The sequence below is a fragment of the Lepisma saccharinum genome, chromosome 3 (genome assembly GCF_977018435.1).
Source record: "Lepisma saccharinum chromosome 3, izLepSacc3.1, whole genome shotgun sequence".
Lineage (NCBI taxonomy): Eukaryota > Metazoa > Arthropoda > Insecta > Zygentoma > Lepismatidae > Lepisma > Lepisma saccharinum.
This window is the reverse complement of record NC_139231.1, coordinates 71,238,182-71,263,021: the sequence shown is the minus strand read 5'-3', so window position 1 is coordinate 71,263,021 and position 24,840 is coordinate 71,238,182. Positions and strand designations below refer to the sequence as shown.

General features: G+C 38.2%; 1 protein-coding gene across 1 annotated transcript in view; it reads left to right on the top strand.

Annotated features, from left to right (window-relative positions):
- LOC145985120 (striatin-3-like) overlaps positions 1-16,127 on the top strand; it is a 54,064-nt gene extending 37,937 nt beyond the window's left edge. The window contains exons 10-13 of the mRNA XM_083118751.1: positions 443-610; positions 4,450-4,580; positions 5,590-5,794; positions 11,920-16,127. Of these exons, the coding sequence (XP_082974877.1) occupies positions 443-610; positions 4,450-4,580; positions 5,590-5,794; positions 11,920-12,089 (674 nt within the window). The 3' untranslated portion in view covers positions 12,090-16,127. The remainder of the gene's footprint in view (positions 1-442; positions 611-4,449; positions 4,581-5,589; positions 5,795-11,919) is intronic.
- Positions 16,128-24,840: the final 8,713 nt, after the last annotated feature.

The following is a 24,840-nucleotide window of genomic DNA, read 5'->3' as shown; positions in this document are numbered from 1 at the left end:
TAGCATGTTAGTAAGAGCTCCCAGTGTAGCCATATGGTTAGCACTTTTGTGTTTGATGCGAGTGGCCCTGGGTTTGATCCCTAGTGGAAGCTCAAAAATTTCAGTGCTGACACAGCATCGTGAAGACAATTGAGTAGCTACTTCAAAGCAACATTGCAGTTGACTCCTGTCTCAAAAGTCAAAGAGTAGCAACGAAGAGACTCGACATGCTGAACACAGTGTCACTCACTGAAAAACCTATCTGGCAGGCCTAGGCACTCAAGGTACTCTTGCACCATGGAGTTTAGTTTTAGTGTGTGTGTGTCCCCCACTTGGAATGACTTAGGATTAGGAGATCAGTATTGGCAGTTTTGGTTCTGGACATCATCTACTGTTATGTTTACCATTGTTTACTTTTTTTGGTGTGTGATGAATAAACATGTGATCAAACTCTTTGTTTCAGACCCAGGAGTTCTAGCAGGCACACTGGAAGGTCACACGGATGCAGTGTGGGGTCTCAGCATCCACAGTCAACACCTTCAGATCCTGTCCTGCTCCGCAGATGGGACGGTCCGGTTATGGGCACCACAGAATAAGAATCCTCTACTTTCCACATATGCTTCAGAGCAAGGTACACTCAGTTTTCTCTTTCAGACATCTGGCTTAGAGGACTGTGTAGCTAAAGAACTTAACCCTTTAAGGATGAAATTGAAAGTCCATGCCTACTTTTCAGTTCCTTAAAAAGACAGTTATTGTTAGCAGTATCAATTCATTATTGGCTGACTGCACAAAAGATGGATCACGAATATGTACATTTTGTACATTAGTGTAGGTATACAGTGATATCGCAATTATACGTTTTGCAATAGTACATTTTGCTCGTTAGTACATTTTTTCTGGCAGTCTGCCAATTCCCCTAAGGCTGCATACTAGTATATTTTAGTTTTACGATTTTTCCAGTTATATGTTCAACGAGTTCACTCCCAACAAGGAAAATACTTCAGTTCTATTTTTTAACTGTGCTTACTCGAAAGAATGCTGCTCTTGGAGTTCAAGATTTCCATGATGATAACATCTGCCACCCGTTCCCAAACAGGTTTTCTTATCAATTGCAACCATGGGACCAGACTCTCGACTTGGAATTATATTTATGTCACTTGCATCCAAGGGCATGGAATGCGCAATGCACCCTTGAACCAGATTGGCCTGTGCTAAATAATCCTGCTTTTGTTCTTTGCATTGCATTGGGCAAGTCATATCTGCCTAATGCAGATCGGAAACTGATATTTTTCAAGCTGTCCAACAAGTCACTGGCACTACACTTCCCAGCCTGTCCTATACATTACAAACAAGTTGAAGAAGGGAGGGGGAGTTAACTGTGGCCTCGAGGAACGGTGGGGGGGGGGAGGAAGTTCTGCTGTGTCTTATTAACGTCATATTTAAAGTTAATACGGTTGTTGAAGACAGAGAAGTTGCAGAACTTTTTTTTGTGCAAAACGAAATCGCAGATAAACGCATTATTGACCACTGTGACTTATTTTTACCGTGTGAATGGTTCTGATGAAAGCAGAGATCATACTAAACACTGTGAGCATTTTCTTTCTGAAACCACCATTTGAAAAAAACACTTAGTTTCCCTTTTGTTACTATGGGATAAATTGAAGATAAAAGGTTATAACTGCTCAACCACTGCATCTTTTTGAAAAATTTAAATTCTAAATGTAAGAATGAACAAAAGCAACATTTTAAGAAACATCAGACAATTAAGGGCCTAGGGAAAAAGCTATGGCAAAAGCCCAAAGTTTGAATTTTTCCATAATTATGCAAAATTTCTGAACCCTGTAATTTCTTTTTTTTTTTTTTTTCAAAGTTGCGGCAGGAGCATTACATATCTTCATAGAGAATTCTGATTTCGTTCTTCCGTCAAAATTTGGTCCATCCAGTGCCCATAGGGCTGACACTCAATTACGCAAAATTTCCAAATGCCGTAATTTTCATTTTTCTTTCTTTTCAAAGTTGCGACACGAGCATTATATATCCTCATAGAGTGGTCTTTTGTTGTGCTTCCCTCAAAATTTGGTCCATCCAGTGTCCATAGGGCCGACGCTAGAAGAGAGATTCCTTAATTACACAAAATTTCTGAATGCCGTAATTTCCATTCCCCCCCCCCTCCCCAAAGTTACAGCATGAGCATTACATATCCTGATAGTGTGTGGTCTTCTGTCGTGCTTCTCTCGAAAGTTGGTCCATCCATCATCCAAAGAACTGATGCTAGAAGTGAAATTCTGTAATGACTAAATAGTTCTAAACGCCATAATTTCATTTTATTTTTTCCAAAGTTGTGGCACAAGCATTACATATCCTCATAGACTGGTCTTTCGTCGTTCTTCCCTCCAGATTTGGTTAACCCTAATTATTGGGAGGCACAATGTATAAATTTTACCTCCGCTAAAAGCCCTGTCTTTAAGAAAGAAAACAAAATCAATTTCCTTCTCTCTACAACAATTAGTTCTCGAGCTACGATTTTTTTGTATTCGCAGTAAGTTTGAAAAGTGCATGCTTGAAAAGGTGCCGGGTTCAATGGGAATGCAGGCACGTCAAGCTCCGTCCGCTAAAGGTTTTAAATCCCCTTTATGCACCAAAGGCTAATCAGGACTGGACCTACAGTTTAAAGTGGGATCCAAACCACTATGTGCCTCCACCGAGTATCTAACCCGGAACCCCTTGATTACAAGGCAATGACATTACCACGACTCCATCGAGGAGGCAAAAAAAAATTATATTTAAGCCCCCTCCTTGAAAATCCTGGACACGCTGCTGGCTCTAGTGTTCAAAAAGATTAATCTTGTGTTATCTGCAAGATAAGTGGTACGGTTTTGTTTATCAGAAGGCAGGACAAGAACGAAAAATTGCATCCTTTATGTTGGACTACAGCATTCATTTTTTTAGTCAGCAGCCTACTTATTCCCGAACCAAGTTGCAGAAAGGAAGGGGGAAGGATTATTGTGTTGTAAGGACACATGAGAAATATTTCCTGTGCAGATAGCTGCAATAAAAAGAAGGTTGCTTCATTAAATCATTCCTTACCCCTGCACAGCAGTTGCAGATAAATTCTCTCTTGTGAGAGGAGATTAGCGACTTTTTCACTCATTTCCAAACCAATTTCGGATAACTGCGGTTTGCAAATTCTTCTTAATTCTTTCCCGGCAACAAGAAGGAAGGAAAGTTTTCCAAGTACATCCCCCCCTCCATCTCCCATTTATTAGGAAAGATTATGTAAAAGTGTCTGTAAAGAAGTGTGAATAGTGATTGAACCATGTTCTCAATTGTCCACATACATTTTTGTGGAGGGAGGGAGAAGAAAGACAGCTGAGTCACACTTTTGGAATGTATTAATTAAAACCCTAGAGCAAGCAGAATTTATTTATTTATTTATTTATTTTATTTACTTCTTCTTTTGGATGGCGAAGTTAAGGCACAAGCCTTTTCTTACACTTAACCATCTCTACTTCTACTTTAGTGACTATCGTTTTGGCAATAGTGTGCTTGTTCCCTGATCGTAAGGCAGGAGTTCAAAGTTCGCATGGTAAATGAATGAGACTGCTGCAAAAGCAAGGACCAGGGGAGGGAGAGGTTGCTAGGCATAGGGAACAGCCTTCTGGCAGGGCTTGCAAAACGTATAGATCGGGAAAATGAGAGTTACGGTGAGCATAAGATCAAGATAAATGTTGTAATGTTCAACATGGCTTTTTGCAGGGAATTAACTGAACGGATTAAGCATTTAAACCTTGTTTGCACCCCCCAGCACCTTCATTGTCTATTTCTCGTGATTTTGTGAATTTACAATACAATTTAGAACAGATCAGTGCAATACAGCAAACTTTGGTGTAAATGTAGCACTCCTTTTCTTTCTTTGTGTACTTAATTTTATCATTTTAATTATCTTTCAGTAATACATTTTTCTCAATTATACATTTTTTCCCTTCTGTCTGCCATAAAACGTATAACTGAGATTTCACTGTAATATAATGTTGATAATCTTTATATCTTCATTATAGATATCTACATCCAAAGACATGTTAAATATCTCATCTTGAAAATGTGATGTGGACTTTATCTGGAATAAGGAACAAGAAAGAAATATTGTAAATTTATTGTTACCGTGATTAGAGGAATGTACATAAGTGCACATTTTCTTAATATTCATACTGAAGTTCAAAACACAAGAATTTAAGAATAAAGGTTATTGATACATGAATGTACATTTATTGAACATCCTATGAGCTGGACCATTGCAGACCATTAAACTGTAGTAGAAATGCTAATATTCTTCAGAATTACATTACTACATGTGTTGTTTTCACGTTCAGAAAAAGGAAAAAAATTATGTACTGTACAATGAAGTTTGATATGCCGTTGTGGTGGTGATTGCCTTCCACCTCCTTTAATCCAAAAATTCCTTTCTTTCAGATGGCAGCCCAACGTCTGTAGACTTTGTTCGGGATGAACCAAATCATATGGTTACTGCATACAATTCGTCACATTGTGTAATGTATGATTTGGAAACCGGGAAACCAATCGTTAGGCTGGAGACTACCCAAGTAAGTAAAATTATACAGTGTACTGAAAAAAAGTGGTAAACATTTATTATAATTTCAAATAAGCTGTGAAACTACGAACTTCTGCGTATTCAGATGGTTAGTACTGTAACCTTTGGTGCGAGCAGTACTATGAACCTCAGTGAGATCTCTGAAATTTCGGTAGTGAACCAGCATCATGAGGATAATTACGACCCTACTTGAAAAAGACAAAAGTAGTGGCTCCAGTCTTAAAACCAGAATGCAGCAGTGATTGGGCTCAATGAGCTAACCTCATGTTACTCAATGAAAAGCTACTGTATTTTTTTTTTTCCCGTGTGTGTGAAACAGTTGGTGTGATAATTCATTTTAATTATCTGCTTCAACACATTCACAAAGTCAGCTTCTTTAAATATAAGTTGTTTGGAATAGTTGCAAATGCAGTATGGATCCATCAGACTTTTGCTGTAAAATATTCCCAGGTCCATTATTCATAGTCAAAATATTAGAAGCCAAAAATACCATATGCCTCTGGCAAATGGATTGGGTGCGGCATTCATGAAACTTGTGCATTTTTCTTAATTTAATGGATATTTACACCCTGTTCAGTGTTACGCAATTCATTAAGGGACTGAGGTATGTGGTTATTACATTTGACTAAAAAATAATAAGTAAATGATCCATTGTTATTGTTTCCACTTACTTGAGAAATTCGGAAGAAGTATGGATAGTGGCTGTCCCCGAACCATAGCCATGCAATCGAAGGCATCATAGTTTGGGCTCCAGCTACAGGAAGCATGTTGGTTCGAATCTTCTGGGGAAAGCGTAACAATAAATAAGGAAACTGTGTAAAGACATTGAGAAACCATCAGCGATATTGGGATCATCTTTTTCTTTGATTTGTGTTTTTTAACGCACTAATAGTTATGTAAATAAAGGAAATATTAAAAAAAAATCAACCAGTAGATTCTTATTAAAAGTAAAATGTCGCTATTCTTTTGGATTGAACTGATTTTTCTATTTTCTCTTGCAGGAGGTGGACAACAACATAATTGGCCATCAGATAAACAGAGTAGTAACGCATCCAACACTACCTCTTACCATAACAGCACATGAAGACAGACACATTCGTTTCTTTGACAATTCTAGTGGCAAACTAGTTCACTCAATGGTAGCTCACCTAGATGCTGTTACAAGTCTAGCGGTGGATCCAAATGGATTGTACCTCTTGTCAGGAAGTATGTCTTTTTTTGTTTTGTTTTTTTTGTTTTATTGTTAGACCTGTGAATTAGATTTACAGGCACAAAAAAAGAAGCATGGAATTAGACATCATTAATAATGAAAAAAATGGGCACTTAAAAATGCCAAAATAGGCATTAAACATCAACACTTCTCTCCTCACCTTTTGTTGGTTGCTTGACCGAAGGTTATGTGGATAACGATTTTTGCTGATAATCGAACATGTGTTTGTTTAACAAAGAAAAACATGTACAGTTCAGGTTTATTTTATACATACAGTACGTGCCTAAATTACAGTACTGTGCCTGCTTTTTGAGTGTGCGGAGAAACGACGTTCTACTGTACTTGGAAATTTAAACAATAAGTATACATGTTTCGTGGAGTGTGGTAGCAAATTAATGTGAAAGAAGTACTCACTTACATGTGAAACTGTTTTTTTATGATGTTCGATTTGTGGCAGTGGCCACTGAAATTAGTGGAACATCATAAAAACCAGTTTTGCAGAGAAGTGAGTAATTTTTTTCAGTATATTAATTTAAAGTATAGTTTAGGTATAGTTTCCATTTGAAATATACAATATCAATGAGTCTTGCTTTAAAATAGTGTGGACCTCGATTTTACTTCTTTCAGGGGACCAAGTTGAAAGAATGTAAAATCGGGAAAACTTTTACAGCATTTTGCTCTATTGGGACCATGAACATTGAATGTATAATGCGGGAAAATATAAAATCGGGCCACTTTATTCATTTTCACATGAGAAAATTATTGAATCACAAATGCAAATTCTTCCTGCAAAACTATTGCTAAAGTAATTAGTATTATGTATTTTGAGGACCCTGTGACCCTTTTTTTTTTTGTTTACCACTTATTAAATTTGAACCAATACCAAAACATCAGTATCTGTTTCAGCTCAGCCCGAGAATTAACATTACAATTAATCGCTGGTGTTCTAAATTTTCTCTAGTATCTGTTCTAGTCTCTGTTAAAATGTTCTTATATTATGAAAACATTTCTACTCAATAAGAAGTCAGTTCACAGAGAAGGTAGAAAGTTCAAAAAGTTTTCTTTAAGTTCATTTAATGCTCAGATAGGTAGGTTAATCTGGACTGGAACTACAGTATAAAGTGGGATCTTAACCTGAGGCATCTTGATTCCAAGATTACAGAATTAGCTAATATATGCTTTTGGAGAGGCCCAGTAATATTCAGCAGGACATAGTGTACTATGTAGAATTTTCAGTGTAAAATACAGGCTCGACCAGGACTCGAACTCGGGTGCGATACCTGGTGGAGAGACATAGTGGTTCGGATTCCACTTTAAACTGTAGGTCGAGTCCCAATTAACCTACCTGTGCATAAAGTAGACTTAAAATAACAACTCAAAGTTACTTTCCTTTTATTTGACCTAGAAGTATAGGATATTTTTTGACAGATCTGTAAGTTGTTTCTAGTGGAAAAATAAAACAGAACACAAACCAATCCTTACTTTGTTATGCTACTTGAAGGGCAGATCTCAACAATGAAATTTTAAAACTTTCTAACTGTTAGCCTTGTATTGTATGTGATTTCATCCTTATCTAAACTTACACAAGACATACAAAACATGTAGGTTCAAATTGTAACAATGTAATTTTAATGCCTGGAAGCCATTCACATACATTTTACACATGGTTATTATGACAACCAATCAATAACATCCTATAAAATACAAATTATTATTCTTCCTCTTGTCATGCGTCTATCATCTCCTCCTGGAGTCTCTTTTCTTGTTTATTCGATCTTCTGAGTGGTGTGCACCCAGTGTCTGTATTTGCTTGGTTTTCGTTCTCTCTTCCCTCTGCGTCTTCGGGCTGTCCTGCTGGTGTCAATTCGAGGTTTGTGAGGTACATCTGTTGATGAGGGGTTTGGTCCACACTCACGTTTTCGTAGCCACCTGATGTGTACCACGCATGTCGATCCATCCAACAATTGAACTGTATATATTATGCTGTTGCCAACTCTAGACAATATATTATGCTGTTGCCAACTCTAAAGTCGTTTTCGTGTTCAGAAGACACAACGGCGCTTATGGAGAAACCGCACAGTGTTGCCAATACAGCACTAGCTCATGTCGCCGGGAAATGATGACCTTCCTTCACAATGAAGGTGTTACATATTTTGTATATATAATGATAATTATATGTAATTATTAATATTAATATTATACTGTGAACGTTACAGTTATCCTTTTTACTATGATACATTGCGATCACTACACACGCGAGTGTAATGCACGAATATGACACTTCAGAAATCACTTAAAAAAGTAAAAATCACTGAACGCTCACACAACTGAAAACACTTTTTCGAGAGAGGGAAAAAGTCTAAACAGACTAAAACAGATCTCTCACTCAAGTAAGGGGAACCTGGCACATGGGTTAGATTCAAGTTGCAACCCAAACAAACAAATGAGTTATGGCCCATGTGAACTGATAAGATGTGATTGACGCAAACAAGGCATGTCATATTTCTATCTTGAAGCCCCATATTTTGTCACGTGTTGGAAAGCCTTTCAAAGGTTAATATGGTGTCTATGAATTTATGTTTACGTTGGAAACTGAAAGGCGATCTTCATTTCAGTATTAATGTCGACAGTAATGTAAACAAAAACGTGTATTTGCGACAGCACTAATGTTGCTCACAACAGCAGCAATGGAAATAATTGTCAATTATTAAATTTAAGTAATTTCAATTCTATTATAACAAACTGCATGAAGTTCATATTTTTACTGAATGGAAATAAAATTACAATACGAAAACTTGGTGGTGATTAGCCGGAATGCTGAGGTGAGCCAGCTCAAGATGGCCAGACAACGTCTCCTTCCTTCGCGCACGGTTCGGGTTAAAAAGGAACTCCAAATGCATGGAAGTAATATTTCTGGGAACCTTTGGGTGGTTATAAAAAATAATTTAATTATTTTCTTCACAACTTTGTCGCTGGAAGTTTTTACTTGGAATTACAGAACAAGAAATGGCCAGCGACGACATTTTCTACTGCACAAATATAAAAAATCTCCACGTACTTTATTTGAATATTTTTTAATGCAAATATGCTTTAAAGTATTGATAAATTCTGAGTACCACCATCACCTATGACAATTAAAAAACAGTGTCATTTTTTTTAATAATGAATGCATCAATTTTACGGCATGTTTCAACGTTAGGAATGAAAACAATGTAAAAATTGTGTTTTCACAGAAAATTTGCGTTTTTAATTTATCTAAAATTATGTAAGCAAGTTACCAGTTTTTTGTGTTCACCATCATATTCTCTACAAAATTTCCTGCAACACTGCAGGTACCAATTTTACTTAAGCTAAATTTGTAAATCCAGAAATTTCACAACAGCGTGCTCGTATTTCCCATAAGAAAAACATTGCCCATAAGAGCCCATTGTGTCTTCTGAACGTGAAAACGACTCTAGACAAGACCATTCCTGGTACATGCTTTGGCGAATTTGCCTTCGGGGTCTGCACCCAAACTGGGTCATTCGGAAGATATGTAGTTTGGTCAAGTCTCTTCCTCTACTCAGCCCCATCGTGATCCAAGAAATGGTGGGCAATCCACTCGCCTTTCCTGCTCAGTCATATCTGTTACCATCCACCAGAGTCTTGGCTGGAATCCCAACACTAGTGCAGAAGGCAAACTTCGTGTTTCACCTAATCTTGAATTCCTCAAAAACAGAAGAACTTTCGTGATCCTGGCATCCATTTGTAATGAACTCAAATTGGGGTGTTCCAATACCAATTTTCTCAAATTGTCTTGAACGATGCATATTTGCCAGATAATAAATTATCTGCTCTCAAACCTTCACTTTCCAGTATGCGTTATTGTTTCGTTCAGAGCCTGTGTTTGCCGACACAGTGTTAACAATTTTCTCCAACCTGGTTGAATACTGTGGAGCCATGAATGCCCATTCAACGGACAATGCAGTTCTTCTTCACTTAATATAACCAGTAATTTATACAATACATCATTGAATGATAAATCAACGAAAGATTGACCTTTCAACTGTAACATATCGTTATTTACACCTCGTAATGTTAGTGACGTGAATTGTGTTCGCCGATGAGGAAACAATTCTTTGAAAGACTTGTTATTAAACAGAGTAAATGTACATCCAGTATCTAGTTCACATCGCACAATTCACTTATCAAATCACAGATCAACTACGTACGGTTCTGCTGATACAAGAACATTGGTGCCATCTGTAGTTTTTGGCTTGAAATTAACTCTCCTTTCTTCTGAACAAGTGAGTGTTTCATCTTCAACTTGTGTATTTTCTGTGTTCGATGAAGGGCTATCTTCTGGTGCATGAGAATCACTAACTTCAACTTGTAACGTTATGTATGCTTTATTCACCCACAGTAACATCTAAAGGTTTAATATTCGACATAGATATTTTATCAGTTGTAATTGTCTTACTCGCAACTCCACCATTCTTTTTCCTAAACTTGCATTTTACATGCCAATGACCTTTCTTCTTACAAAATGAACGTATCGAATTTCTTGCTGGACAATGTCCAGGATCATGTCTTCTGGAACATCTATCACATTCTTCGGTGCTTTTATAACTTCTATTCTGAGAATTATCGAAGTTCTTTTTCTGTGCTTGTGAAGACTGGAAACCTGATTTAAATTTCTGTGTCCCAGCAAATACAACTATGTTAGGACTACACTCCTTTTCACGATGTACGAATATTTGTGTTTCCCGTTAAATTAATTCCATTTGAAGCCCAATATCTTGACATTTTGCTGGAGTCCATGTAGGCTCAGACAGTAATTTCTTTCTAATGGCGTCAGACCGAATGCCTACAATTTTTTGCTCTACAATGGCTTTTTGTAAGTACTAGTCAAAACTACATTTAAGTGCTTGTTGCTTAACACGGACCATAAATTGTGTTGCATAAATTGTTTTGCATTCTCGCCACTTTCGTGTATGCATTGCCTGAACTTCAAACATTCCACAGTGGAATCTCGATTTTACGTTTTTCAGCGGAACAAGCTGAAAAAACTTAAAATGCGGAAAAATGTAGAATCGAGGAAAATTATATAGCATTTTGCTCTATTGGGACTGTGAATATTGAATGTATTATGCAGGAAAATGTAAAATCGATGAACGTAAAATCGGGGTTCCACTGTATTTGTTTATTCTCTGGCCATAATGTTTAAACAGATTATCCCTGAAGGTCGAATACGTTTGCTGTTCGACTGGTTCAGATGCAAGGATATTCTTCAGCAGTTTGAAAGTTTCAGACCCTATAACTGCAGTCAGCATGGATACTTTTCTGGTTTCATTAACATCGTGAGCCAAACAAGACTGTTCAAACCTCGTTAAATAATCTTCAATTTCTTCCAAATCTGACCGGAACTCAGAGAATAAATTCATACCAAACATATTCATTATTGTTGAAAACTTAATATCACAATATCGTAGATACAAGCTGTATCACACTAATTTAAACTTTGTTCTTGTAAAATAATTGTAAATGATACGCCATAGATACAATCCGTAACACATTGATTAACCTTGCCCTTGTACAATTATTGTAAACGATACACAAACCGTGTAATCTTGGTTTCCTACCGTAGAAATTGATGAAGCAGACACAATTTTTTTTTTTTTTTTTTTTTTTTTTTTTTTTTTTTTTGCATAAACCTAGGCTTGAATGATGATTGTCGTGTACTCATCGTGTCGTCTTCATCCACTTCTCACGAAGGATCACCAAGAATATCCTGTACGACTGCACCATAGATGTTTGGCTTGTGTTGTATGTGATTTCATCCTTATCTAAACTCACACAAGACATACAAAACACGTAGGTTTAGATTGTAACAACATAACTTGAATGCCATTCATATACATCTTACACACGGTTACTATGTCAACCAATCAATAACATGCTATAAAATACAAATTATTTTTCTTGTTCCTCTTATGTGTCTTATCACTAACACAAATGTTATGTAACAATGCACGATCTTGAATTTTTGGAAAATTTTGCATTTAAAATCTGGAGTTATACGTGGACTCTTAGTCATAGAGTATCCACCCTGATACAAATGTGCTCTTTTTTCCATTTTCAGGCCATGATTGTAGTATTCGATTATGGAATCTTGACAACAAGACGTGCGTGCAAGAAATCACTGCCCACAGGAAGAAATTTGATGAGAGCATATTCGACGTGGCCTTCCACCCATCCAAGCCATACATTGCAAGTGCCGGAGCAGATGCCCAGGCAAAGGTGTTCGTCTGAGAGAGTCCAGGAGGAAGAAGGGGAAATTGCATGAAGCAAGGAACGGGAAAGAGAGGTAGCAATGCAGCAAATCGGAGACCACTGATCTGTTCAAGTGGGGAGGAGGGGCTGAGTAGGTGCAAGAGCCATAATTATTCGTTTGTTCACTGCAGCACACGTAGTCCCTCGTCCCACTGTTCGTTGGTTTCTTGTGCATGTATCACACGTTTCCTTGATGAAACTAGTGCTTTTTTTTCATATATACATATTTATATATATATATAAATATATATAATATATAAAATAAAGAAGAGGCTGGCAAAAGTAAGGCTGGAACAAAGACAAATATCATAGGCAGAGTGAAACTGTGTGTTTAATTGTAAAAATGTATTTAAGTAGAACTACTACGTAGCTCCATAATTATTATTATCCATTTTTATGCAACTTAAAAGGGATTCATAAACTTCCTTTGTCTGCTGGCGTTGAAACCTCCTGTCATAATATAGGGAAGTGAGAGGTGTCTGTGTCTTTCCTCTGCTGCTCCTCAATCTGATTTACATAGTGGGAAATGTGGTGGAAACTTTAGAACCATCCTTTAGTGGTAAGTGTCGAAAAAAACGAAATGTTGATTTTGAACCTTGTAAATTATATATAAATACATATACATAATATTACTCACCCAGTCAATAGAATATTACCCAGCATACCCAGTAATGTGCCATGATGTTTAAGGAAAATATGTGCGACTTGCAAGGAAGTGTGGTATCAAAAGAATAAACGGTGATAGGAATGGGTTTGAAGTGAGTTTTCATTTTGACAAAGGGGAGCCAGCATAATTTAGAGCTGTTTTATCTGTTAGCAGAACTCTTCCAGCTATGTTTGGATTCAAATAGAGAAAAAAAGTGGTGATTAGTTGCTATTTCCATTGTTGTTTATTATTTTGATGAAATAGTGAATGCATGCAATCGACTTCCAAATAGACAAGACAGTGCGTAAGTTCTACGGAACGTGTGTCGCTACGATGCAGCATATCTTACTTGCTCATCAATACGAAACTCTGATACTCTGATTATGCAATGGCTGTAACTGGACATCTCTCTGCCGCAACCGATGCAGTTCAGTAATATTTCTCTCCAGAATGTGAGTGGTCATCTTGATACGGTGCATTACTACAAACGTGGTTAATGGAAGCCCCCACATTCTATCAGGACAAGCTATTCATAGGTGAATACAGCTCGTCGTCATGGATGCATTGTTACACTGTGGCAGTTGTCTATTTTATTCTATGTTCCGTGGACAGTCAAAAAAAATCCCTACTTTAGGGCCAAATTTTCCATGTGAAAGCTCTGTGGACAATGTCAAACAGGAGATATGTGTTTAATTTTATTCTTTCATGGTGACCACATTATGTTTCACAGTATTGGATTTCACAGGGAAGAAAGAAACTGCTTGTAAATATCTTAATTTTCTGACATGTCTTCATGATTCATAATAAATCAGGTGATAACTTAGCTGTAGTAAATTGCTTTTTAAAAGACATGTGGAAAGGGGGGAGGGGGGAATCATATGCAAAAATAATTCCTAATATTTTGTGATGTAAGTTGAACACATGATCAGTGTTTTGGCCTTTTCAGTGGTTACTTTTTAATTTATATTGTTATTTTATACTTGATTCTGACTCCCGTCTAAGAGTTCAGTCTGTGCGTGCGTGTGTGTGTGTGTTGTTTATTTATGGTGTATTTTTCAAGTACATGCTTAGCATTTTGTTTGCTACTGAATGGAATCATTGCTTTTCTTTGTTTCTCTGTCTCAGTCTCTTTCCATTTTGTTTTGTTTGAACTGTAGATATAAGTGAGATTCCATGTATTATAAGAATAAGAGAATCAATGATTATGTGATTATGCAGCTGGGAAAATGGTGAATGAATTCAGAAGAACACTTGGAAAACAGAAAGTATGAAATTCAAATTATTTGGTACAAAGGTCGAATATTTGAAATCTTGTATATATATGATTTGTGTCGTATTTAAAAAATCTAACTTAAACATAATATAGTGCATTTTTTGCATGAGCAATATACTTAAGTTTTCTCTTCATGTCCAGCAATTCCACTCCATTTAGTTTTTCCTGTGTGTGTGTGTGAGAGAGAAAGCGAGAGAGAGAGAGAGAAAGTACAAGTGTAGTGTCAAATATTGTCACTTTCATCCAACTGTTACAATATCTTCAATTAATTTAACCGTTTGGTACCGAGTGGCTGAACAAGTGATTTTAGGTAGAAAAGGAAAGGGCAAAACTCATTCAGGGTGTCTACAATTCTGGATAACCTGAAAAGGTCAGGGAATTTACTTTGGGGGAGGGGGGAATGTCTGGGTAATTTGCTGTTTCTGGAAAAATCCATATTTTTGCAGAAGTACAATAAAAGTTGGTTCTTGAATAAAGAAGAAAAAGAACAAGCAAGAAATGTTAAATATGTTGTGCAGAAGCTATGCTACAGTTTGATATACTGAGTTTTACCGACAATTACAGTAGAAATTTCCTTGTAGAAAAAGGGAGTGCCATATTTTGAACTACAGGGTGATTCTTATAGAACCGGCCCGACAAAATGAGCAGTAATATTTGTGTGAAATATACCATACAGATATTAACGTAATTTATACATGATGTACCTTGAATAGTGTGCCGTTGATTGTTCATTGTGATGAAGCATGTGTTGAAAGTGTCCGCCATTTTCAAGAAGACACGCCTCCACCTGCGTTTGCATATTCGCCGTAGTGTTTATCCGGTGATATTCCTGATATCAGCCGAAATGTTGTTCTTTAAAGCTTGTAACGTACGAGATCCTTCCTGATGGCACAGTGGTAGCATTGTCACCTTGTAATTAAGCGGTCCTGGGTTCGATACCTGGTGGAGGCACATAGTGGTTCGGATCCCACTTTAAGCTGTAGGTCCAGTCCCAATTATCCTTACTGTGCATAAAGTGGACTTAAAATGCCAAATCAATCAATGAATTGTAACCTATGTAGTTTGTTTGCATACACCCTTTGTTTGCATACACGCTGTCCTTCAGTAAACCCCAAAAGAAAAAATCCAGGGTGGGAAGGGGGGATATTGGGTGCCTGTTGCCTGGACACTGCAAACATGTTCATACGTACACTGCTATGTGCCCTTTAACCTTGCAGCATAAGTGCTGCCACCTGTCGGATCATCTGCACACCATTCGACTCAGCACAGCTTATGGATTACTTTGTCTTACTTGTGAGTTTTTATATGCATCACCTTCAGCATTATTAGCAAATTCATCAGGCCGGTTCTGTAAGAATCACCCTGTATTTTCAACTGGAAATCTACTACAGTAGGTGGCTATTGGCATTTACTACTTTCTTGTTGTAATTGTTGGTTTCTGTTTGCTACACATATTACTAAATTTACAGTAATTATGTATTATTTATGCTATAATTATGATTTTTTATGTAAAAAAATTATCAGTCAATATGACATAAAACCTCACTCCTGATGGCCCTATCACAACAGTTAATTTTGTTTAGTTTTTCATCTTGTTATTACTTTTAACTTAGTTTAGTGGGTTTTCTAAGTGTGGAGTTTAGCTAAAATGTTGTTTTCTTCTTGTACAAATGTGTAAATATTTGAATTGCCCTAATGACTTGGTGTGGAAAAACGACATTTTTTTATTATTATTATTATACAAAATTGTAGGCACCCTGTCATTTATGGTGGTCATACCAATGATTGATTTTCTATTAGGGAGCTTTCAGACCAATGTGACAAGTGGCACTGGGCACTTCAGCATGTAAAAAAGTATGCAAAGCACATGTGCAACCACCAGACTTAGGTGGCATGTGCAGCATGCCTTACCACTCTGGTACTAAAAGCTTCATTCACATCTGAAGGTTCTTTTCCAAGGTGCAAGTGTCGCTTGTCACTTTGGTCTGGAAGCACCCTTGGGAATCAACAGATATATTTTTATTCATACTGGTACAACAGGTTAAAATATGCAATGACATAAATTAGTCGCATCCAGAAAGTAAGTTTCCCTGGGGTAGTGCACAAAAAGTAAGTTTCCCTGGGGTAGTGCACAAAAAAGAAACATTATTTCATTCAATGATTTATTGCCACAGACACAGCACTTGTCATAGCGTGGGACCAACTTCTGTATACCTGCATCGTAGAAGTCTGCCTCCTGGGTGCCGAACCACTGTGTGACAGCCGTCTGAATCTCTTCGTCGCTGTGAAAATGTTGACCGGACAGGAACTTTTTTTCAGGTGCAAGAACAGGTGGTAATCACTGGGAGCGAGATCCAGACTGTACGATGGATGATCGATAACCTCCCAACCGAACCTGTCCAGAAAGGCTGCAGTGCACCTATCCATATCCGGGACTGAGCTTACCCAGTCTCTTATTCTGAATGGCTCTTCGCAATGTCCCCAGTGTTTCACAGTAACAGCTTTCACAGGCTCACCTCGGGGCAGAAACTCGATTAGCAGAATGCCTTGTCTGTCCCAGAACACCGTGCACATCACTTTTCATGCCGACACAGTCTGTTTGAACTTCGTCCTGCAAAGAGATCCAGTGTGACGTCAATGCATGGACTGCTGCTTGCTTTCTGGGGGTGCTGTATGCAACCCACGTTTCATCCCCTGTGATGATCCGGTTGAGAAAATAGTCATTATCATGGTAACGCTGGAGAAATGTCAGCACCGTGCCCATGCATTTTTCTTTGTGTTCGGGCATCAATTGTTTCAGCACCCACAGGGCACACAATTTTCGGAACTAGAGGCATTTGATAATGTCGTGCAACAGCAACCGAGAAATCTGCGGGAAATGTCTGCTGAGTTCCATGATTGTGATGCGATGATCCTCCAATATTCGCTGCTGCACCTGCTCCACAAGCTTATCCATAATGGCCGATGGCCGCCCACTGCGCTCGTCGTCATGCACATTTTGCCGGCCTTCAGTAAATGTTCTGCATCAACGACGCACCATCTGCTTGCTTATGACGTCTGCCCCATACACCTGACGAATTTCGATCGGCTGTATGTTTTGTGCGTTCAAGAACTTGATCACCGAATGAACCTCACACGTGGCGGGAGATGGAATAAGAGCCACCATGTTTCATCGCTGCCGCGATGCTACTGAGGACTTTCGGGAGGCATCTTCCAGGACATTCACTAGCCAGGGCATGTGCTTCTAACGCATGTGCAAAACCGGTTTCAATATGCATAGCCTGCCACCTATGTGCGAGTGGGGAAACTTACTTTCTGGATGTGCCTAATATTAAGTGCAGTCAATAGAAGATTACTGCTGTTATTAAATCAATAAATCACATGATAATGTATATTCTATCTTAGCAGACAAAACTGTAATGGTAAAAATCAAGAGGCAATACATGATTCAAGGTTGTAGAGGCTAACCACTGTAAGGAAGTGTCTTCAGCAGTAATAAACCAGCAAAGGAAGATTTGTTCTCTCTAGGTTATATTCTGTAACCTTCGTCTGGTGGGTGACACTTGCGGCATTTAACTGGGATGGAAAGAAGTTATTTGCTTCCCAATCACAAATTATTTCTTGCAAAGTTCAGAGAAAGAGGAATACTGATGTATTTCAAAGGTATTCTATTTTATTTTCAGCTTTTAAATAACCAAATGTAATAATTATCTTCCCTTCAATGCAAGCAAAGGGAATTGTCTTGTTTTTCAGCTATCAGTTATGACAGGTGTGCATTAAACAGCACCCTTCTGTGCCCTTATCTACAAGACTCAAAAGAAAGATACCATACTCGTTGCCATCAGTGCCAAACTGGCAGAGGTGGACATAAATTCAACGCTATGCTCGCAAACATCGATTCAGTGTTGCCAACTCTCCCCAGAGAAAATGATTGATTTATTTTATGTCACCTTTCTGCCACATTTGGGTGCCTCTACAGAAAATGGGCTGAGCTTTGGGTAAAAGTATGGTAAATGCTATTACAGAAATAAACATCAATTTGAAATGTGTAATATACTGTAATCATCTTGGTGACTAAGGGAGAAATGTCAATGAGTGAAACTTTTAAGTGAAGCCTCTGGTAAGATACAGTATAATGTATATAGATATATATGTAATGTTTATTATGAGGAAAATAGTTCAATCCTTCATTACCTAATGGACATGGTGCATAAGATTCTTTTGCCTTTCCGATGGTGTAGGAGCCACTAGTCAAGGGGTCCCAGTTTCAGTACCTGGTGGAGCCATTGCTCAAACTAGAAATTGTTAGGTGGAGGGATGTTTGCTGTAGCCTTGGGATTAAGTGCAAATGTGCTCCTGTTTTAAAATAGGGACAAGTGTATGGGACCGATGGCCACTCACCATCATGAAGTTATGGAGCTACGAATGAGTAGCTTAACCCTGTCATGGAAACCTACAGCACCTTCTGGGAGTTCATCATGCTGACCACACATCACCCCATAACTGTTTGGATGATTGCCCACCTCTGCTGAGGCATGGAGAAGTGACACCACCAGTTGGTAGGTAGAGAGCATTCCCTCATTCGCCAGAAGACTCAGCGGCAAGCGGGTAGGCGTCAGCGATTGTCTTTTCCAGTGAACGGTGTCTGCGACAGTTGCACGCTACAGTCGTGTTTTTTTTTCGCTCTCTTTCCCTTTCTGTTGATGCAGACTGACGGCAGTATAATCCTCCCTCGGAAGTTGTGTTGTGTCGTGTCCGTGTGTTGAAGATTGTGGCTTAATATGGCACCACAAAAGTTTACATTACAACAAAGGATTTATCTTGTCGAGTGTTACTTCAGAAAGAGGAATTGTGGAGAAGTGCGACAACGTTTTGCAACGAAATTTCGTGGTGTTCCCATTCCACATAGGACCACTATATTAAACCTCGTAACAAAGTTTAGAGTAACAGGGTCAGTTCTGAATAAAAGTGGAAAGAAAAACCCACGTGTACTTACTGAGGAAAAACTATGAGATAGGACTAGGGTTAGAACAGTCTCCTCGGAAATCGATCCGCCGCCTCTCACAAGAAACGGGTGTTTCAAACACCACAGCATTTAGAGCCGCTAAAATTCTTAAATCTAAAAAATAAAGTATACAAAGACAATCTGCATACCATCCGTATTGTACGAGAAATTGGGAGAATTACAGTAGACAAACTTGCACGTGTAAATGCCAGTTTCTTTCGGAGATGCCAGGAATGTGTTGCAGCAGAGGGATATCATTTTCAACACCTTCTGAGGTCAAGGTTAGTACACAATATGAAAACTGTAATTTTAATAGCTGACTCTAGCGACTGTCATGGAGCCCGTTCACCGGGAAAGACTAGCGCTGATGCTGGGCCGCTTGCTGCAGAGTCTCGTAGCGAATGTCAGGGAATGCTTTGTACCTACGGTGAATAAAGGGGGAAAGTAAGTGCTTTATTAAACAAAACAAATCTAATCAAGAAAAGCAATACAGTTATATTTGAGTTTATAGCTTACTGGCATAGGCGGATCTAGATTTTTTTTCTGGGAAAGGCACAAAATATGCTTTAAGCATATGATGAGAGGTACCACTAGAAATATAATTCAGTGGTGTATACTGGGTACAGAATCTAGTCTATCTCTATCATAATGTTTGAATGGACAAAAATTGCATGGAGGTCGGGGGGTGTATTTTTTGTTCATTTTTCGGGATTTTGAAGTGATGTGATATTGTGAAATATTTATGTAGGCTTAGACATGACAATAAAATATATAATAAACTTCTTACATTGATACATCGAATACTTCTTTTGGAGCATCCGAGACCTACCAATCTTCATCGTTGGCATAGTGATCCCGGATTATGGATACTCGGTGGAATCACATATAGAGGGCTGCATATTCTGCCTTTTACCTACCCACTGCCCGCTTGCCCGCGAGGACAGGTATACCTGCTCGCCTGCCCACGGCAACGAGTCGACTTGAGTCTTTACCCGGGTTCTTGGTCTTCAAGGCGCTCTGCGCTTACAAGGTAACTTGGCATTCAACAAGACCCGGGCGTCTGCAAAACCTGCTGGAAGGAAACAGCCCTCCGGCAGTGTGTTGCTCCAGGTGTTTAATCACCACGTGGACAGCTACAGCCAGTGTTGCCTACTTACGTAGCTCCTAAATCCTACGAAGTCCTAGGAGGAGCTCTCTCCTCCAAGGAGAATTTATATACTTAGCGATTTCAGTTCAGCGTAAGCAGTTTTTATCTTATTGCCAGGAAATGCACGCAGTATTACAGCTTCATTTATCTAAATAAATGATCGAGCAAACAAAAATCTCCTCACTGAAAACTAATTGTTTTTCATTGCATGGTGCCTTAACCAGGCACGCAGTGGCGCAACCAGAGGGGGCAGGGTGCATCGCTCACAACCTTGGACGGAAAGTAAGTATAGCGGAGGGTCAGGGTGGGGGTCAAACATTAAAGTACAAGAAAAAACAGGCTAGCAGAATTTAAGAGTAGCAGGGCTAAAGGGTACTCAAGATGGAATTAATTTTCATATTTTTCTTGCATTTTCATTCCAGACGGCCAACGGCACCTGCAGGGGGGGGTGGGGGAATGGAGGGGTAATTGCAACCCCTTGATTTCAAATTTTACGAAAGTAGAAATATGTTATAAAATATTATACAGTCTCATCAAGTTCAATGCCGTAGCAAAGGGGTAGCGGGAGTCGGCCCTGAGCGCCGAACGATCTAAGTGAGAAAAGTTTTAAAACAGAGAATGCTATGGCGGCCCGTGGTATTATTTGCTATTAATGTTGGTTTCTTACGAGTTGGATGAATTGATTATGTAATACGTCGCTCCATGTGAAAAGAAAATATTGTAGATGGAAATTTTACATGCCATATGTATGTACATTCGGAATGCATTTATCATGCACTTTCTTTCTTTCAAAAACAGTTTGTGTGCTTGTTTTCCATTATTAGCTAATGTAAAATTGACGTGTTGAAAAAAAATATTTCTAATCCTCTGTTTCAACACAAATACGTGAGAACGGACTTCTACCCCCTCTTTGCGTGCCCTTTTTGCGTGATTTATGAGGATAATAATGCCTTTCATGCTACTTTATTACTATTATTGTGATTGTTGTTCTTGGCACGTTGATCCAAGTACTTGAAACCCCCTTCCCCAAACGAGGGTAACGGCAATGCCCCTGGCTGGCTACGGCCCTGGTGTTCGCAGTAGAACAGTGTGTTGTTCGACTCGCGACCTCGGCGTCGAACGTGACATGTTTCAGTCCTGCCCTATATCACTATATATACGTATATTGGTTGTTTACGACATATACTTATGGATCCTGTGCCACGGAAAACCTATTTCAATGTGTGTGTGTGTGTGTGTGGGGGGGTAGCAACATTCGTAAATCTCATTTCATTGGTGATGTGGCTTACGAAGCTTGAGTTCCCTTTTTTAAGTAGTGAAAATCTATTGCAGTTGGCAACACCGCAAAACGGTGTGGGCCCGTTGCAGTTTCTACTCGAAGCAACTACGTCATGCAGAGGGAGGGGTCTGCAGTTGATGGAAAGAACGAACTGAGACCTACTAGGTATCGTAAGACTGCGGGTACCCGGCGGGTCTACAATGCCTGCCAGGAACGATCTGGGCAGGTGGTCAGACAAGCTGCTCAAGCGAGGGTGTTGCGCAGGTTGCATGACATTTCAGGAGCGATGTCTCGCGAACGGGTCTGCTCCAGGTCTTGTGCAGGCCTCTGATCACATAGTGGTTCGGATCCCACATTAAACTAGAAGTCCAGTTCTCTCTCTGTGCACAAAGTGGACTTAAAACAAAAATTCATCGAAATTCATCATACGTACGCCAAGTAAATTGCTCGTTAATTATTTTAGTTTGCTACACAACACAGCACATATCATTCACAAATATATAATTCATGCACATACTCCCCAACTGCTTTGAAATGAAAAAGTTCCGTGCACCAAGGACATGAACCCGATGCAAATCCACTACAGACCAGACCACAGAGTATCTAGCGGTAGCCTTTGTCAGTGCGTTTATTTTTCGGTGCGGTCATAAGCAAAAACCATACCCAGGCAGCCAACAAAGTCCCCAACTTCTCCTCACCTCCAGTTTGAAGAGGCCAATGACCTCTCCCTCTTGTCTTAATTGTCTGCACTAGAACTGATGTTCTTGGCTCAGACGGGAAATTTCCCTGTAATAAGCAACCCCTTTCCTCACTCCAAAATTCCCCATTCCTGTGAAGATTCCACGCTGGGATCAGGGGGTTCATAACACTGACTGCATTCATGCTAGATGACTGCCATGTTAAACGCACGGGACTACTACTGAGCTTTTCTACGTTTTACGATTTTCAAAGAAAGCGGGCAAGATTGCCTACTCCTGAAACGCAATCATCATCTTATTAATATGAACATTTTTTTGCACATTTTCCGTTCGATTTTTCTTCTCTTCTGAGCTTTGATAACCGTCGCTGTGCTTAAACTTGCAGAACGATTATCAGTGCAAATAAGATTGCGTAATTAACGATAACCGTTATATTTAAAATAAATACAATACAGGCGCAGAAAATCTCACAACTTCCATCACCATTTTTAGTACTTATTATTTCTCGTTACTATGGTTACAGCAATTTGATTTCTTGTATTTTATACAGCGTGATAAGATGATTATAACAATATATATATATATATTTAAAACAAACATGCATAAGTTAAAACAACATCAATAACATAAATAATATTAACTTTGAACATGACAATTTGAGAATAGGACAGTCTCAATCTCTCCCCTTCTCCTGGTAAAAAAAGAAGATAACATTTTTTTTATATATAATATATAAGATTTGAGTCCTGCTTTTAATATACACTCGTCAGGATAATGAGAGTTCACTTGACATAATGTACCAATTCACAAATTTACAACACTCTTTTTGTACTGAAAATGTCATCTTAGTGTTCGAATTTACAGCTACTTATGCATCACTTCATAACAATTACATTAGCTTAAGCAATTCTTCTTTTTTTTCATCAGAACAATTAAATTTCTTGATATTTGACAAGTTCTGCCTTGTTATCTTATTTCCGTCCATAGACATCAAAATTGTATAATTGTTTTTCACAGCATCAACTATATAGGGTCCAAGCCCCATAATTCCATAAACTTATGAATTTTCTTGTTAATTGCACTACTATGTTCATGATTTTTCACTAAAATAATATCACCTGGGACTATCTTCAATTTATTTGCATCACACTCAATAGTTTTGGACTTATATCTTTCCTTAATACGTGCTTTGGCGATAAAGTACTTGTGTTTTCAGGGAAGTCCTGTTACATGATTCAAATATTTTACCCAGTCCTGATGATTTTGCGAAGTATATAATCGTAACAATCGTATTAACTCTTTGTTGTACCTTTCCACAGGATTTGCGAAAGGGGAATAAACTGACGTGGTGATATGTTTTATGTTACAGTCATCCATATATAACTTCCACTCTTGTGATTTAAATTGGGAACCGTTATCTGATAATATTACCTTACATGCTGGATAGTGGTAAAAATACTGGAGCTTGAATTTGTTAATTATTTCACGTGACGTTGCCTTCCTTAACGGATATGCCATTAAAAATTTGGACATCGTGTCAACTATTGTTAATATGTAACTATATCCTTGTGATTTGGGTAACGGTCCAACAAGATCTATTGATAACATATCATGTGGAGTAGTGGAATATACATGCAATTCATCCTTACTAATTTTTGTGTGAGCTTGTTTAGTTTTTGCGCATGTTAAACAGTCGTTCAAATACTGCTTGATACTAACTTTCATTTCAGGCCAATAATATAAACTTCTGCACTTATTAAATAATTTATAGTATCCAAAATGACCTTGTAAGTCATGTAATTTATGAAGAATTTTGGGTACAACAACAATAGGTACTACAAGTTTCCACTTGTCCTGTTTCAAATGTTTCAGGAATAATATATTATCTTGAATCGAATATTGCCTTTTTATATTCTTTGACAAATTCCCATTTTGTAACTTTTGTACAATGGCACTGCAATAAGAATCCGAATTTTGACTTTCTTGCCAAAATGTTACACTATCTTCGTCAAGAAAATCAAGACTTATGTTATGTACATATAGTTCCGATAGAGTTGGAAAAATTGTACTTAAATCAGGATATCTGCTTAAAGCATCTGCAGCTTCATTAGATTTTCCCGGCACGTGATGTACGTTATAATCAAACATTTGTAATTTCAAACTCCAACGATTTAATCATGGATTCAAAGATTTAGTAGATTCTAGCCAAGATAAAGATTGGTGATCGGTAAACAATTTCACCCTAGTTCCAGCTATGTAAATGTAGAATTTTTCAAAAGCAAATAATATTGCTAGGCATTCAATCTCGTGAGTATTGTATGACAACTCATTGCCTTTAAGAGATCTGCTAGCGTATTGAATTATACGTGGTCCATCTTCAGAATTTTCAGTTGAGTCTTGCCATAGAACAGCTCCTATTCCTTTCTTCGAACCGTCTGTGTTGACATTGAAAGGTTTCGTGAAATCTGGTTGATACAAAGCCTTTGGAGATATCAGTAACTTGCGGAGGTTTTCAAAAACTGAAGCATGAACATCATTCCATTGCCATTTTGATTCCCTTTTCAACAGATCATACAAATGCTGTGCCATTTCAGCAAATCCTTCAATAAACTTTCGCCTCCAATTAGCCAATCCTAAGAATCTTTTCAAGGAGTGTTTGTTAGTTGGAACTGGAAAATTAAT